The sequence below is a fragment of the Colias philodice genome, chromosome 14, assembly GCF_061535455.1.
Source record: "Colias philodice isolate Cphi_HAF_F1 chromosome 14, ilColPhil1 Martin Lab GWU primary, whole genome shotgun sequence".
Lineage (NCBI taxonomy): Eukaryota > Metazoa > Arthropoda > Insecta > Lepidoptera > Pieridae > Colias > Colias philodice.
This window is the reverse complement of record NC_143099.1, coordinates 93401-112279: the sequence shown is the minus strand read 5'-3', so window position 1 is coordinate 112279 and position 18879 is coordinate 93401. Positions and strand designations below refer to the sequence as shown.

General features: G+C 34.1%; 1 protein-coding gene and 1 long non-coding RNA gene across 2 annotated transcripts in view; one reads left to right on the top strand and one right to left on the bottom strand.

Moving 5' to 3' along the window:
- Positions 1-323: 323 nt before the first annotated feature.
- LOC149482577 (uncharacterized) overlaps positions 324-18879 on the top strand; it is a 28763-nt gene continuing 10207 nt past the window's right edge. The window contains exon 1 of the mRNA XM_089703434.1: positions 324-498. Within this exon, the coding sequence (XP_089559560.1) occupies positions 433-498 (66 nt within the window). The 5' untranslated portion in view covers positions 324-432. The remainder of the gene's footprint in view (positions 499-18879) is intronic.
- Positions 15695-16843, bottom strand: LOC149482578 (uncharacterized). The gene is made up of 3 exons (XR_016316609.1): positions 16595-16843; positions 16406-16467; positions 15695-16331 (listed from the first exon to the last, which is right to left on the bottom strand). It is a non-coding gene; the product is annotated as an uncharacterized LOC149482578 (long non-coding RNA).

Here is an 18879-nt window from a genome sequence, read left to right as displayed (position 1 = left end):
CATTTATTATGTAACCAGGGCAAAAGCTTATTTTTTATTGACTGGGTCATAATATAAGTACCTATTCAGCAGCCTGTATAGTGTATACTTATAGTAACCTCATCTAACAAAATTCGATGAGCATCATGACTCATGAGTGTCACATCTTGTTCGTAACCTAGTGGTTGGGACTTGGGGTCAGCGGGGCGCGTTCCCGAACCCCAGTCCCAGTTCCCGAATACTTGAAAATATATCCCCGCTCGGCTGTCGCCCTGCGCCGGGCGCCCCGGCAAAGCGGGCTAAGCACGAATGTCGAACCGCTTTTCGAATTTCGCCCAGTGCCTTATGAGGCGTGCTGCGAGTAGGACGCGCGCCGCCGCCGGAAGTTGAGTGTGTCTCGATGTGCAGTTAGTGTCAGTGGAAGCCCGGAGCAGTGCACGTCCAGCCGCCAGCATGGGCTGCGCCAAGGGGCTCTGCGACGCCCACAGCGTCTTCATCTTTATCAACATAGCCTTCGCCGTAAGCTCCTCTGTTCAATCTTGTACACATTCCTTGCGCTTTGTGCAATTGATTTACTGAAAATTAGACATGTTTCACAGGGGATTAGATATAATCCGATACCCTGATCGTCATAATTTTAACATCTAAAATAAATACTTCTAAAATAATTGCAGGTTTATGTCATGATTTTAATTTCTATAAACGCGATCTTAGCTAGAATCTTGGTAGAATATTCAATTTATTTCAGTGGTTTAAGATTAAATTTTATATAACTATTTTATGAATTAAATTTAATTGATACATAGGTATCTTGTTAAGAGGCAATTTACTTGGTCTATGTTATTAATTTAATTTAATATTGGCGATTGTGACGATATTACGGCCTTCAAAATATTACACTTGAAAAATGTAAATACTTATCCGTCTCTCCGACCTCATGATTTGCGTGTTTCTATGGAATTTGAATATTAATTAAATAATGCGTATTCATTATATTATGTACATTATTTTGGCCAGGGTACAACAAGCATAACAAGGCATTATCAAATACTGTGGCATTATTGTGGTTAGACAAATGATCGCAAGTCATTTTGTACGCTTTGACATAGTGCAAACAATCGAACGCATACCGTTTGAAAAAATGTGGAAGTCACGCGATCAACAAAAAACGACTTCGGGCGAGGGTCGGCCTGGCCTCTACCTGTAGCTGCAGGAAGATTCAGTCATACCACAGAATAAAAAATAAAAATCTAGTACCTACCTGCAGGCAAATTAAATTAGAATTTAATGTAAAAAATAAATTTAAAAAACTGGCAGTTTTGAGGCCAACTGATGTATTAAACATAACTTGGTAGGTACTAGGTACAGGGCATTGAGAATTGAGATACATGTACTACGTACATACCTACTACGTAGTACGTATATTAACTCAATGGTACAGGGTGATATAATATACTTAATTATTATTTAATTATTTTTTGATCAACGACCTTTTTTCTTTCTAAATTAGCGTATAAGAATCTTCTTATATTATTTATCACCTTATTATAGATATAAATTATGGATATGAAGGAAATATATTTTTTAGTCCTTATAGTACCTAGTCCAATATATTATTTATTATACCTACTTATTATTATGATATGTTGCTGTAAACAAAAAAATAGCAATTGAACAAGAAATTGATAAGTTACGTAGCGAAGTCGAGTTCAAAGGGTCGAGGATACGAGTTACGACATCGCGCAGCTGAAATGTATAATAAATAATTTATTATGTTTATTCTGTCATACAAACATTACTTATTTCTTACTGGGAAAATTTGTCCTTTTTGGTTTTCTTATCTTAATAGGTTTATTCAAAAAAAACTATCTTATATAGATGAGATAGTTTTCAAGGTGTTTGCGATTTCAGAAAAAGCTTTTAAGTTTTGTTAATTCACAGGTGAAGATGTACCTACATATAATATCATAATCTTATGCGTCCTCGACTCTCGTACCTATCCACCTGAAGACACAAAAAACACATTAAAATCGGTTCAGCCGTTCAGGAGGGGTTCTGACTTCTGTAAACATCACGTGCACAGAAGAAATACAAAGATATCAATCAACATCCGGCCTAGATTTTGAAACGTGACTAAATTACCTTAATAACATACTTATGAGTTATGGGCCTTATAGTCATGGGAATTATATAATTAGTCAAATACCTACTGCTGAAATATTAGATACCGACGTAACTACCTAGTGTGTCATCTATAATATCCAAGTTAAAAATACTGGAAATTTTCCCCATAACTTTACCAGTAAGACTTACTCGAAAGTCGTATTAATCATGATTCACGTAATTGTGGAATTATTGGAATCCAATAATTATTATTGGTCTATTGTTTTTTCTCTGAGATTTCAAGGTACATCTTTATTTATCATTTCCAACTTACCGCTAATTAAATCGTCTATGTAATTATGTATACAAAGTACAAACATTAGTACATGCTCCGAAGCTCTACTAACTGGTTGTAGCGATTTACTTCCAAGTATCAATGTGTTCCAACTTAATGTACCAATTTATTTCCATGTTCCTGTTTGTTTTGCAAATGCGTGGGTCACTGCATAATTTGTAAAGGATCTGGAGATTGAGCCGAAGTAATTTCTGTTGTATAAGCTAATGAGCGTCTAATCGCTCGCCTCGTTTACTCCATCATTGTAGTAACGATTAGGGAATGCGTATTGAGCAACATTTCCGGTTGAGCTTCCTTATTAAGGGCAAGCTCCCTAAATTTTATGTGAATTTGCATCAATATTCTGAAACAGTCACACATACAATCAAAATGGAAATTTAGTATATGATTTATTGGGTCTTTTTCTTTCGATGTACAAGACAGAAACATAATTGTAACATTTTCGCTCGATTCAATTTTTATTCAAAAATGATGCCTTTTTTAAGGATTATTACATTTTTTGCACGCCTCATAAGCGAAGCGTTGAGGTGGGTACTACTGTCACTTCGCGCAAAACATCTGATTTTTCAAACTTAAAATGTCTTTATGTATCATACATTGCACTTGTAAGATAATACATACACACACATATTAAGAAAAAACACTATTTTTAACGTTCATGATATTTTTGATGTCATTTTTGTTATTTAAACTAGTTAAAAAACAGTTTAAAAAAGTTCTGTCTTGGACGTCCGTGTGTCTGTATGTGCGGATCCTTTTTCTTGTTAACACGATAGCGACCGAAATACTTTACTAATCGAGTCTTTTTTTTTCTCTTACGCTTGAGTATGCTCAGGAATAGAACCCTTTCATTTTTCAGGGTCTGATTCGATGTGGTTTAATTGTTATTAAATAAACAAAAATAATAATTAATTATTAAAAAAAAAAATTAAATTTATTAAAAAAAAATTATGAGGCGTGCACTTTTGGATTTTCCAAATTATTTTAAGATTTACTTGGACTTTATGTCTAAAATAAATGTTAACAGTAAGAAAATAGAGTTTACTATTGAAGACCAAGATATTTTTTCTCTAGATCAATTATTACTTTAGTTATAAACGAAATAAGAATTGAGACTTACTTTTCGAGCTCGAACGCGATCAAAGAGCGCACGCGATATTCAACTTTATTACGGCTGTATTAGCGTCTAGTACCGTAACCGGTCTCTCAGTGCCAGAAATGAGAAAGGGAGCCTCCTCTTAACAAATAGTTACTATTGGGACATCACGATTGGCTTTTGCAAATAACAGTTTTAGTCGCAAAGGACAGCGTGGCCTTGGCCTCTAGTTTTAGCGATTCAGCACAGAGGCCGGAGCCGAGCGAAGCCTCATTGCATATCTGCACAATTCATTGTATTTTCTTTTGTACGTTTCGCCAACGAGCGTGCGCCGAGCATTCAGCACACTGCCCCTACAAAGACTCTTCATTTAAATATCGACGTTTTTAATTTAGAACTCTCTTTTAAAAATGAAAAATAGTAAATTGTTGAAGCGATAGTTGACATTGACCATTTCTTATTATAATTAAGCAAAAAAATACGGTTATTGAATTCGAGCCAAAGGCTATATATGTATACCTACATATTATTATGTGCAAAAACCTGTTGTTGGAATGCCACACACATTACTTGCGTCACCAATATTAGTTATTAAATTATTATATCTTTATAAGTAAATGTGCAAAAACGCTTAGATGTAAAATGTTTTTAGATGGAGTAGTAGGGTGATTGCGCTGGTTTTCGTCCAGTTATGGGAGTTGCCAACTTTGTGATGCGAAATAAATATTTTGGAGCACCCTTCCTTAAACATATAATATTTTTATTTAGTCCTTATATAGTCTTCTTTAAGATAATATTAAGTGAAAATAAATCATTTTGACGTATCTTTTTATTTAAATTATTTTCTGCAAAAGTAGGGTAAATGCTAGTTTTCGTCCAAAAAAACTGGTTTTCGTCCTAGTGTAAGCTAGTTTTCGACCACCGTGTAGAAAAAGGAGGGTAGGTCAACTATTAAGTTAAAAACCAATTACAGGTAAATATATACTTTTATTTAATCAACATCACAATTTCTCACTACCTTACAGGTTTAGTTTTACTAATAATAATCAATATAACTAGTCAACACTGAGATCTATGTAGCACTTGGCAGTCTTTATATGCGTTAGTGATGACTGATTAATCATTCGTAATAAAGAAAGGAATGCGTTACTTACAATGTAAATGAATAAAGTAATAATTATAGGACTGAGAAATTACATCAAAAAACAGAAATATTTATTCTAATACTTTGTTTATCAAATGAAACGTACTATATTAAACACAGCCATAATAATACGTTTTAGCTACTAAAATAAACTATACTATACCTTACTGAACTAGCTATGCATTATTGTCTTACTGATGCCTTTATTCTTTAAGATTCTTCAGTGTACGTAGCGTTTTTTTTTCTAGCTTTCTTAGACTCCTTCGAGGCCATCTAAAAACAATAAGATCTTTCTTAGGATACGTTGAGTAAGTAGAATAAAAAAATATTGCATTGGCAAAACAGACCTAGAATAAAAGATGATACTCAAGTGAATGATAATCAAGAAAAATACAGTGTATTATGTCTGACCTACCCCCATTTATGCCACGAATAATTGACTTTACTTCACATAAGGAGAATGATACATGACTGAATGAATGACAATATTAGGTACCTACAACACTCTGGCCCTCACCAATTATTTATAAGGAAGATACTGAATAGAAAACTTTTCAATACGTAAAAAAGACGAAAAGTACTGCAAAAGAATAGCCATTTTTAATTTTTGTCCACTCCAATACTCATTCATGGACGAAAACTGAAACGTTTAAAGCTAAATTTAGTTTTCGTCCACTTCTTTAAATATTTTTTTATTTTGGCAGCACTGACAAAGCAGTGGACGGAAACCAAAAAATCTAAACTAATAGCAATAAAGATCACTTCGGGAGAAACTATTCAGTATTTTAAAGGTCCGATACAGTAAAAAGAACCTAACAAATATTCACGTAGCTGTTTGAGTTTTCGTCCACTTGGACGAAAACCAAATATTTTGAGAATTTGGTAACCTAGTATCCGTCCACTTAATTTTTCGAAGAGTATTATAAAAAAAGTATGATAAACACTTCTAATTGCGTTTAATAGGCTTATAACTAAACATACGTACCAAAAACATTACGTTAACTAGCTAAAACAGTGATTTAACTTACCATGAACTTTTCTCGCCGGCAAATTTTTCTCTCGCGCGATGACATCTGCAAGGCACGGATGGGAAGCGGCCACTTTTACGTTAATTTTTTGAACTCTCTTCTTGTCAAATCAAATTTTGATGTTGATAGTACTGTTGCTTACACATTAAGGACCGTAAAAAGTGCAAACTTGCGCGGGAAGGTAGGTTTGTATTCAAGTTTTACGCACGTGATTGTAGCAGGTCAGTCAAATGGACGAAAACCGAAACTGGACGGCAAACCAGCGCAATTACCCTATATCGTTAAAATAACTAATGATTAGGAATACAAATATTTTCAATGTTCTTATCTCTTAGAGATAGGTACCTGCTTATTGTACCTACCTCATTTGTTAAAGATTGGAAAAAATATACCTAATGATAATATACATTATACTATAAGTACATAATAACTCAATGAAGAATATCGACATTTGCGATCACAAGAAATGGCTGTGTAAATAATTAAAAATAATAATGCAAATAATAAATATAAATTCAAATCTAGGTACCTATTAGTTTTTAAACCGACGTATCTGATTCAAATCGTTACGGGTTGTTGAGTAAATAACGAAGTATGTAATCGATCGCGAGAACAAGTTCAAGATCAATCGCACGCTATATTATGGCCGATATAAATAAACCCGTTACGACTTACGATGCATCATGTTTCTCGCCGAGCCCACGTGTGCGCCGTGGCCGTGGGACCGGTCGCGGTGTCACCGGCCGGCTCAGCAAGCATGTCACTGGCCCGTCGTCCATCACTGCGGTATTCGCACACTATCGACGTTTAGCTTTGCATTTATATCCTTATCGACATGCGAATCTCATCGATTATTGAGCTTTTTATTGCCCAAAGTTTTCATAAAGAAAATATAAACTTATCTACTAGCCATAGGAATTTAACTTCTATCGGTATATTTTCCATTGTTCTGTACTCGACCACTAGTTCTAAACAGTTGCGTCACAATTGAGTATTTGAATTAAATTTTTTTTTGTGATAAATGGAAAGATTATATATTAGTTTTATAACAAAACTGTTTTTATTTTTATTTTTTTTGCAATAATTCAAAAGTTATTTCAAAATAAAAATTAGTCTTTGAATCCAGTACCGAAGACACGCCGACAACTCCCGAAGCGTCACCCGAGCGCGTGTGACGTCATAATGTTAGTTTTCACTCATTGCAGTTGATAGAAAATTAAATATAGTTTGAAAAACTAAACAGGATAAAAAGATAAATTCATGAAATTATTGTATTGTTACCGGGTTTTTATAAGTAGGTATACAAAATTTAAATTAAATCCGTCGGTTTATAGTGGGTCTAAATCGAATCGAAAGGAGAATTGGTTACATACAAACATATGTTTTAAGCTGATCCTGGCGATCCTTATCAGGATAAATTTATGATATTATTGTATTGTCATCGGACCTTGATAAGTGTTCAAAATTTGAACAAAATCCGTCGGTTTTAAGTGGGTCAAAATCGAGTCGAAACTTCGAAAGGAGTCGGTTACATACAAACATACAGGTGAAGCTAATAAAAGCGTGATCTATTTAATTTTGTTGTCTTTATTAAATTACATATTAATTATATTAATATATTATTATATATTAAAAATGGCGAACCTCAAAAGTTATCGTTTTGTACCATTATGTACGAATACTACAAAGGCAACTCCTGACAAAAATCGGTGATCATAAATATATCAACATCAAGAATATTATTCGTAACTAACTAACTAATTCGGAACCAACTAACAAATCGTATGTAAACGCAATGTACTACAGTTAATAATAGCTATAACATTATGACGTCACAACTGTGGTGACCAGTCATGGCGCGTTTTTAGTCACGTGATTCTAACTTAAATTTCATCAATTTTTAATTGCTTATAATTAACGGAAAAAATTTTTTTTGTAAGTTATTTGCATTAAATATCAATATTATTAATAATAAAGTTTCAAAATACATAAAAAAAATCAATAATTTTTTTTTATTCAAATACTCAATTATCTACGTAATATGCGTAACTAGGACAGCCGTTATCTTTATAAATATAATCCTCTGTTGATAGTCGTCTGTTACTTGTTTTGATGAGCCAATTTTATCCACACCTTGCCTTTGTTCACCCAATATTATAAGCGTGAAGCAATGTTGTATATAATATTACAGTAGATAATCATATTTCAGAAGTGTCTGTTTACTAAATCGGTCGTTTTCGAAGCCCAGCTGTATACATTGACAATGTTTGTTTAAATAGATAACGAGCTTCATAAAATATCTTATAAACGGTCTTACATGAGTAACGTACGTACCGTGTACATCCTTTAGCAACGAATAAAAGCAATAACAATGCCAGTGCCTGGCACGATTGACAACTTAAAATGTATTCAGAGCTCGTCGATCAAAATTGAACGGTATCGGAGACGCGCGGCTATTGCGGCCTTTTGGATTATATTCTTGTCTGGTCTAGACTCTAGGCGTCTACGTGCTTCTTACTTTAGTGACTTTCGATGGCAATTGCTAAAAGCTCAGTTGTTTCCTTCCTGTTGTACTGGTTGTTACGAATCTACCTATATACATATTATTAAGATTTTCGGTTTTTCTTAAAGCTTTGCTATTTTCGGAGTATGTTACTCACTATGTGATTTTCGGTAGGATACGAAAGCATAAGATCTTATCAGACTGAAACACACACATGTGTGACACATTCATACCTATAGTTTTGCAAGATATAAATTTATAGCATATCAGGTGTTCAAATGACAAATATAATAGCCGATAAGCACAGGAAGGGTGCGTCAAGTTCTTTGTGCCGCATTTACTTCTCGGAATGTGGTATTACTCCACACTACACTTATTATAACGTATGTACTAAGATTGTGAGCATATTGTAAGTGGCGAAGAGTAAAATAAATACAATTGAACATATTTTATGGCCAGTAAACGCAAATGACAATAATAAAGTACGAACAGAATGTGCTTACGAGACATTCGTATCCGTTATTGCAAATTGTAATGACCGAGTCAATGTTAAGCGTAGGTTTCATTTCAATACAAATATTTATGTAGCTCTAATAACACACACTTTATCATTATTATAGTTTGTAATGCCCGTTAAAAACCAAAAGCTGCACTCAATATATGTAGATGATTTATTGGTTTTTCATAATATGTAACATAAGATTTGTACATGAGTGTTTCATCAGAGAAAAGATGACACACATTTGGAAGTCCTCCAGCTCTAATCTACATCCCAGTGCTAAGATGTGTTAGCGCTTCGAGGAGGTCACCAAGTGAGCAACGCCTTGATCTGTAGTAGTGCTGAGAGCGGCGCCGGGGTCGCACACGAGTTAAGTGATATCTGACCGCGAAGCGTCTCCAAATGTGTCAAGGGAACTCTGGCTCGCAATCATATTGTGCACTTATTGCTAAAACATCAAACATTTTAGTCAGTGGGTATTAATAACTGTCATTTAACCGGTATAATTTGGGTATGTAATGGCTTGGAAGTCCTCGCATTATCAATGTAAAGAATAAAATCCGTTCTGTTATTAGTTTAACGCAATATTAAAACTCATGAAATACAAATAAAAAAATTGCAATTTATAAATGCAATTCAAAACGATTGATGTGAATGAGAAGTCGAGGTCAGCGACCCACGTCGATATTCTGTAACTTTGTGGAAGCTAACGCTGCAGCTGCTGAAAGCGCGACCAACTTTAACGTTTTACTGCGAAATGTCACACTTATTTAACATAGGTATTTCGTAGATTTGTTACGCAAAAGCAATATGTGACAATGTAGGTATGCCTTTTTTATTTTAAATATTCGTATCTCATCTTAAATTCCAAGATAATTGTATGTTTTGGCTTACAAGTACATAATATACATTATTCTGTTTACTGTGATCTCCACGGGCATCTTAACTATGTATTATTATTGGCATAAGAGTAGGCCTATTATATTTTTCTGTTTACTGTGATATAACTATAAACAAGGTTCAAGGAGAAGGATATCCTTGTCCTCGGCACACGGGTAAAGAAAACTCTGTACAATATTACGTCACAACATATAACAACACACATTTGGTGTTGACTATCAGCTGAGTCAACAAATATGTGTTCTATCAGCTGATATCGTGTTACTCTACTTGCCGCCTACATTTTATTAGTTGCTATAAACATTATTTAGTTATTAGTATTAAATGTTTATTACACACTTAAACATTTTGCGTAAGTATATCAATTATCAGGTAGGAGCTAGGGAGATGGTATGTTAATTTATGTAGGCTATTCCTTTTCCTGTTTTATTGAAATTTAAATAATACAATTAAAATTGTTTATGTCACGATCTAAATATACCCAATTATTAATTTCATTTTTGTGAGTGATGTCTCTCCACTATTGCTCCACTGATATTGTTATTCACGTGACATGAAACCAATTAGTGGTATCGAGCAGCGGCGGCAGGCGGCAGGCGACAGAGCGGCTGCGATCGTTCAATAAAATGTACAACAGCGTACAACATAATATTTATTTATATGAATAGTATATTTCACGCTGACTTTCAGCATTTATTCGGAAATAACGAAAATACTTATTCAGCATTAAACTTCAAGTTCTTCTGTATAATATGTAGGAATAAGGTTTTAACTTTGATCATTTGAAGTAACTAACATTAGATAATATGTAATTTATAGAGGAGTTTTTAGTGATAAACATTTTTGCAATAACCACGTAATGATGTACCTACTCAGTGGCATAAATGCTACCTTACCTACTAACCCTCGATAGGTTGGCAGAATCTGTCCTCACTGGGATCGGGTATTGCTATATATAGAAAAGAGAAGAAGAAGAAATCTCAATAGTTATTGACAATGTGGAAATTAGGTTTCAGTAGAGCAATTAAAAAGAAGACTCATATGAATAAATCAAAAATGCTCTCTAGGAACGGGACATGTAATGCCGGCTCTTGGCAGATGTGTGATGGCAAGGTTCTGCATGTTTTATGCGAGGAGACTCTGTGTTCGTGAAACTGCTGTTGACAGATCGTGCCATATATTAAGCCGGGTATCCACTTAGGTTTACCGTGGTTTGCGAACGCGCCCGCTCCGCAAACCAAACAATGGATATGTCGTGATCGCGGAGCGCGACTGGAGTACGATCGGAGCACGCAGTGTTACCAAGTCTCAAAAATATTTAGCCCTATGTTTGTGTCAAAAACCCCTAAAAACGCCTAAATTATTCAGTTGTCCCCCTAAAAAAATATACAAATATAAATTCATAATGATTTAGAAAAAAAGACGTGTGGCACTCGGGGATTGCCGCGGTAAAGCTATTGCATGCTATGCCTTCAAGCCACACCTCCGCGCCCGTCGGAGTGGGGAGCGTGAGGATTTTCGTTACTAAATTTCTGGATTCGGTCCCCGCGCTCTAGGCCCGCGATAGAAGCTATGCAATAGCTTAATAATATGCTGTAATATGTTTCAAAAGTCTTTTTATTACAAGTTATAAAATATTTCGTCTTCATCTGAAGATAATTCGACATCACTAGATATCGGTATGAGTCGCTAGGTCAAGAAATAAATATTAAAACTAGCTAAGTTATTATCAATTTAAAAATATTAAAGAGTCAAAAAAATCCCTGAAAATACCCCTAAAAATTTCAGACCCCTAAAAAAATCCTATCTCACTTATTTACCCGCTAAATCTGGGGGGAAAACCCCTAAGTTGGGAACCGTGGGAGCACGGCGGAGCGCTCGGGAAGCCGTTTTTTGCGTGATCTCAAAGGGGAGCGCAGTTTGTTCGTGGACGCGAGCGTGTGTTTGTTAAGTTCGCGAACATGGAGTGGTCCGATGAAATGATGAATTATTTATGCATATATGCATTATTTCATTATTATTGATGAATATATGCATTATTTCATTATTTCTTCTTCCCTTATACATATTAGCTTGCCAAAATCGAGGAGGTTGTTTGTATTCCATCACAATATAATTTATTTATTTATTTATTTATTTATGGAACACACAACAATAAATACACATTACATTATATATAGGATGACATTATCTAATTACATAATTGTATCTTATGTATTTATCAATTATAGGTGTACACAACATTCAAATTAAACACTTATACAATTAAACAAAATAGAAAGAAAAACATAATCAATATACTAAATTTTTATATACTTACTACTGGAAAAACTGTGAATAATTTGATGCTTATACTGTGCGAGGGATCCGAAAAATATATCAAGATCTGGTAAGAGCATTATTTGTTGGTTATAAGTAGCACACATTCTCGATAATGGAGCATGTTTGCCTAGGTTAGTTTTGCAAACTGGAACACAAAAAAGGTGTTTTACCGGATTTCTGGGAAGGCGATACGGTATCTGAAAAGCGATGTTAGAAATAATGTCCTCGCAGACAACAGCACCGTTTACACATTTATGGAGAAATAGTAAATCGTGTAATTTGCGACGGTCACGTAACGAAATCATTTTAAAAAAATCTAAGCGTTCACCATATGGGCAGCGATGTGATATACCTCGAGAGGCAAAAGCCAAGTGTCTCGTAAAGGAACGCTGAATAGTTTCAATACGCTGCGAATGTACGGCATAGTAGGGATTCCATACCACACAAGCAAACTCGAGGTGACTGCGAACCAGAGAATTATATAGCACTATTTTAGTTGATGTCCTAAAATGTGAGTCATGTCTTTTAATAAAGCCCAACATCCGTGCTGCATTTTTGATAATATTGTCTAGGTGAGATGTTAACCTAAGTCCGCTATCTAAAGTGACGCCAAGATCCACGATTTGAGTATTTTCAGTTAGTGCAACATTTTCGATATTATATTTAGAATGCAGTAGTGATTTTTTTCGCGTAAATCTTATGTAAGAACATTTTTTGGAGTTGATGACCATATAGTTAGCTTTACACCAGATTGCTATGTTGTCTAAATCATCCTGAATAGCATTTACGTCTGATAAATTTTCGATCGATTTATAGATTTTTAAGTCGTCAGCAAAGAGAGCATAGTGGCAATGTTTGATGCAGTCAGAAATATCATTAATATAAGTAAGAAATAGCAGTGGACCCAAGTGGGACCCCTGTGGGACTCCAGATGTTGCAGTAAACATACTCGACTTAAAACCCTTCACAACCACTTCCTGCGATCTATTATAAAGGTAAGATGCGAACCATTTCAAAATGGAACCTGATACACCGTAATTCTTTAATTTTATGAGCAGTGTTTCATGATCAACCTTATCAAAAGCGCTGCTGAAGTCCGTGTAGATCGCGTCAACTTGGCCTCCGTTATCCAGTACATTCGTTATGTCAGACAAGAATTTCACAAGATTTGTTTGGATAGAATGACCTTTACGAAAACCATGTTGATGTGGTGATATAAATTTATCCAAGTAGCGAGTAACTATAGGACAAACAAGAGATTCAAAAACCTTTGATAAGGTTGATAAAATAGTGATAGGTCTATAATTACTAACAATGGTTTGGTCACCCTTTTTATATACTGGCACAATCTTGGAAAACTTCCAACGCTCGGGGAATATACCTTGTTCGAGAGACTCATTGTAAATAATGTATCAAAATATAAGCTGCACTTCCTACCAATTCTGGAGGCGGCATGTTTGCACCGACCGTTTGTCTGTCTGTCTACTGGAGACCGGAGCGCGGAATTTAGCGCTCCGACAGGAGCACTGATGTTGCAGCCTAAGTGTGTACACTGTACACGTTCACGTTTGCGGAGCACACAGTGTTCGCAATCCACGGCGAACCTAAGTGGATACCCGGCTTTATGCGTGGTTTTCAAACTGCGTTTGAATAATATTATTATAACAAAAAAAATATAATAATAATACTCGTAGTATGTAAACATAAAATATTTCTAGCTCATAATCGTATGCAACCGCAATGACCTCAGCAATGACTGTGGTTATCCATATCAAATATTAATACATATTATAAATGTGAACTTTACACTGCACGCATTCTGAATAAAAATACAAAGTCTGGACTTCGCCTATTTCAATTCCAAATTTCATCCAAATCTAAAAGTTCTAGTCCTGAGTTTTCCAGGGCTGAAACACGGAAACAGGGGAACACTTCATATTGGAAACATAAGGAAATATTACTGCTAAATTATTATAATCTTCTCATTCAAAAATACAGAATTACCCAGTAGAAGTCCAACTTTTGAATACACTTGTCACGGTTGTGTAAAATTTATGTACAATCTTTAAATATGTATGAGTATTTCTAAAAATAGTTGCCTAATTTAAAGCTCTTTAAATTGCTTTAACGTGAAAGTATCTTCATAACTATCCACTGGCACAAATTTAACGGAGTTACAGGAAAGCATCAACTAATGACCTGATCCTAAAATCTGCAATAGAAAGAGGCGTTTAGCACAAATAGAATCCCAATTAATTACTATTATATCGCATCACACGGAGATGTAAGGGATATTATGATAGTTGGACCGTGATTAATGACACGTGCTACAGCGAATATGACGCATTGCTCTTGAGCTGTCGAGTGTGGAGTGTGGAGTCTCCTTGTGGGGAGTAAACAAGCTGTCGTGTTGAACTAGTAACTAGAATGGAAGTTAATTGACGTACGAGTATGCTGGCTCCTTCTTAATATTGCTACTATTAAAAATGGGGATGCGAAAAAAATGACTGATAGGTATTTAGAGTTTTGAAACTGGAAAACTTTTATATTTTTTTTTCACATTCTAGTTGATTTACCTGATTCCTGTCTAATTTAAGTGTAAGGTGGTGCCTCGGGAGAGGATTGAAACACTAGGACTGCTGAATGAATACTGTATATTTGAAATATAACATGCCTTATTAAATAGATACAAAACTAGGTTACACGTGTTATATAGTTAATATTATTATTGTTAGTACTTATAGCTAAATTTAAGCACTAGGTACATCTCATAAGTATTTGCATTAAAATATCCTTTTATGTATTTATTGTTTTAAATAAATCATAGGGACCAATGCAGAGTATTAATTGCCTTACTAGTAAACGAATAAAGCATTTTTGGCAGTGTTCCTATGTTCAAAGGTTCAAAATTCAAATACATTTATTTTAGATATTTTATGAAATCTATTACATATTCCATTGATCAATTGAAGTGGTCCGTCCAACATCTGCGCTTAAGACGATACACAAAAAAAAATCCACTGCTTGGCGGGCGGAGTCTAATAGCTCGCTATCGCGAACGCGGGTGTGCGCGAAGTCATTCTTGCTAACTCGCCGCGCTGCCGCTGGCCGACTCGGGACAAACATGTATGGAGTCGTCATACAGTTATAATATTGTTATACATTTATTTAATTGTTGATTTATTGGTTTTATTTTCTTGCTTATAAACAAATAATCTTCTTTTTAACTTAGACATTATTAATAATTATTATTATTTCGTAATGTTTACTTTTTTACAAAATTATACAGGTTATAAATAATCTTTAAAATAACAAAAAATATTGTTACTCTGAAAAAATGAAATGGTACTCAATAACGCGGACTACTGAATTGATTTAGATAGAATTTGATGCTGACGTAGATATTACATCATGCCCAGAAATGAAAGGTACTATTTCTGAAAGAAGTTATAAACCCTAATTCTTCTCAGTCAAAGTCAAGAGTGGAAGATATCACTAATACAGTAAAACTGATGCGAAACTTTGGATGTTAATTTGTATATTTTTTTGTTAGTTGTTACTTAATCACGTCAAGACTACATTACCAATTTTGATAAAATATAGCTAATTGCCTGGATTTACACATAGGATACTTTTTATCCGAACTGAACACTTCTGTGGGATAAAACAGGATTCACGATATAACCTAATTCCACGCGGGCAAAGCCGCGGTCGGAATGATATTTTTTTAAATAAAAAAATTGTTTTAAAAAAACACAAAATATATTGACGCATGTATTTATTTTTTGCACTCTATTGCATTACAAATAATCAAAATAAAATAGCCAGAACAAAGTTAGGCCCTGGTAGGGTAGGTAGGCAGGTACAGCAATGTGAGACGAACACTGGCTTATTTATACCAATAATAATGTATTATAAACATTAAATTAAGTTTACAACAAAAATACATAATACATATTAGCTAATGTGAAAACGAATCAACAATGAAATGTGCACACAAATATTCATCCAAATCGGTTCATGTGATTAGGAGGAGTGACTGCAGCGCCATCTTCCGGGCCCAATTGTGTTTCCAGATCACCCAGGAACTCAATTTAATATACTTACACAAAATTTTTCGAAATGAAAACTCACATTACTATGTAAATATGAATATAAACCGGTTTTAGTACTAAGCAATTTCCCGCACAGGTGCAGTAAGTATAAATGAAATAAATATCAACATCAAATTCTTTATACAACATACTTATCTACCACCTACTAAAAAATGTAATTCTTGAAATTTTTCCTATTTTTTTTAAATATAATACTACTCCAATGAGCTCCTGTTCCATATTTAGTCCACCATACTTCCACTAAGTTCACCATGATTTTTTATTTCTTTGCACTTTGTTGCTTTTTGCTAAAAATGGAATCATGCGATAAAACCAGTAGAGCGTTGATAACATACATTTTTGACTGAATAAAGGTACTTACGAAGGAGTGGGTTCACATTGTGAACAATCAGTGGGTTTATTTTCCTTCTGGATTCCGGATTTCTGAAAAAGATTATCTATGCTATAAATGAAAAAATCTTACACATTCGTTATGTACTTAAAACAGGGGTACATATCAAACATCGTCTATAATACAATTATCATCAAATTTAAAATAAAACCAACTTACTTCATTAATTTGTTCCAATTGTAAGCATTATTTTTCCTCCAACCTTTATGTTTCTTCTTCTTATTTTCTTTATTGTCTCATTTTGTCTTATCGTGTTGTCACCCTTTTTTACGATTGCGCGAGCGACACAAGTTCCCCGTGTGACGGCCGTAGCGGGAATGACTCGTGCAGCGATCGGGGTAGGAAGGTACAGGGCGGCTCTCGCTATATTGGCTGGTCGCGCGCTAATTTCAAGTATTTCTTGTTTATTTCAAAACCATCGCATATTTCAAAATTCTAAATCGGTAGACGTATAGGTTGTATATTTTATAGTTAATATCCAAAAAGTCGTAACTTTACGTTTGTTATTTTGAAGATGCCAGAGATTAAAAAAAAATAACAATGAGAACTTTGTATTTTTTTTCTATCGAGAAAATATCATGGAATCATGTTTCTAAAACGGTAGACGTATTGTGTTACTATTGAACTTTCTTGTCAAGAATTTTCATCACGACAACTTTAATAATATAAAAATTACGAAGGTTTAAAAAGGGCCGTAAATGTTAGAAAAATTAATTCATCACCTTAACGACCGACAACCGGTAGGAGCGAGCCGGTTTTTACCACATACCACTTAGCAGACCCTTCGCTTTCTTTTGCCTATTTGAATTTCACTAGATCTTAGAGAAAATACCCATTTTATATTGGAAATAACATATATTTTGTATGTAGGTACTGGGTTTGAAATATACAGGGTGTAATGAAGTGGATATTAAAATAGTAAGAAAAGTATTTAAATCGAACAATGAATTAGCATTTAATGACGCAGCAAATTGCGTTCACCAAGAAGTGTTATTCTAAAAAATTATGATGGCAATATGGCATCAAATTATAATATTTAGTTTTATATAGAATTACTAAATTAGAATAATAAATTGCATAATATTTTGGCATGTTATACATATTTAATTTAAACATAATATGTACCTACTTACAAAAAAATCATAAACTCAAAACTCAAACTCAAACATTTATGTATTCAATTAGACTTAGAAGCACTTTTGAATTGTCTTTATCATGTCAATATACAATTGAGTTTTACATAATAAGTAACCACATAGTATATTATCATTAAATGCCAAAGAACTGTTCTGTAGTTCTTACGCGACAACCCTCCATGGATTTTCATATATCTTCCATATTATATGTATTCCCATACGGGGTGTAAGTTGGGGTATTATAAAATACTAGCTGCTCCGCGCGGTTTCACCCCCGTGGCTCCACTCCTGTTGGTAGTAGCGTGATGATATATAGCCTATAACCTTCCTCGATAAATGGGCTATCTAACACCGAAAGAATTTTTCAAATCGGACCAGTAGTTCCCGAGATTAGCGCGTTCAAACAAACAAACAAACAAACTCTTCAGCTTTATAATATTAGTATAGATTAACAGATATCTAACAAAGTAAAAGATGAAGATGAGACGAACTCAGATGATGCGATTCGTTGAACAGGTTTCGATTGATTCAAAGCAAAAAACTTAACGATAATAAGTAGTTATGATCCCCGATTGGAGGATGTTGATCTTTCTATGCCCAGAAACTTGTTCATTTTTTAACACTGTTCTTAAATTTTACCGGTATTCTTAACTTATGTAAACAATACTGCTACTGGCGTAATAGGTATTATTGTTGATTGAAGTATATTGAAACAAACTAATGATCACATTTTTCAATTTGTATATATTTGGATTTAATTGAACCATCGCCGCTAATAATATTAATTATGTTGCATTGTTAATTTAGTAGGAACATGAGTACTGAGCAGGCAGTGCGTGCGTGATGTCGTGAACACAATTACGTGGACTCCGACTCGACTCGATATCTAATTGGATAAAGCTGCGCCTAATTAATGTCACTGCTCCAATTCTAGATAACTCACTTATTATATTTTTGACAAGACTCCAAAAAATAAATGAATGGAACGGAGAAATTTAATTTTTTCCGCTAACTTTCTGTAGTACCTAAGCTAAGTAGTTAGTAGTATCATTTTTGTATTACGTTAATTGGATAATGATTTATGATATAGAATGTTTATAAACTTCCTTCTATTCCTAACTTCACTATTGTGATCTAAGAAGTATACTTACATGCAATTATTCCATTATTGATTATCTATAGGTAATTACAGGTAAGATCAACTATTATAATGTATGTTTTAACTTGATTGCTTATAAGTTAATGGGTGAATAATAATTATTAATTAATAACTGTGATAGTAAAATAAATCCATAAAACAAATTTATA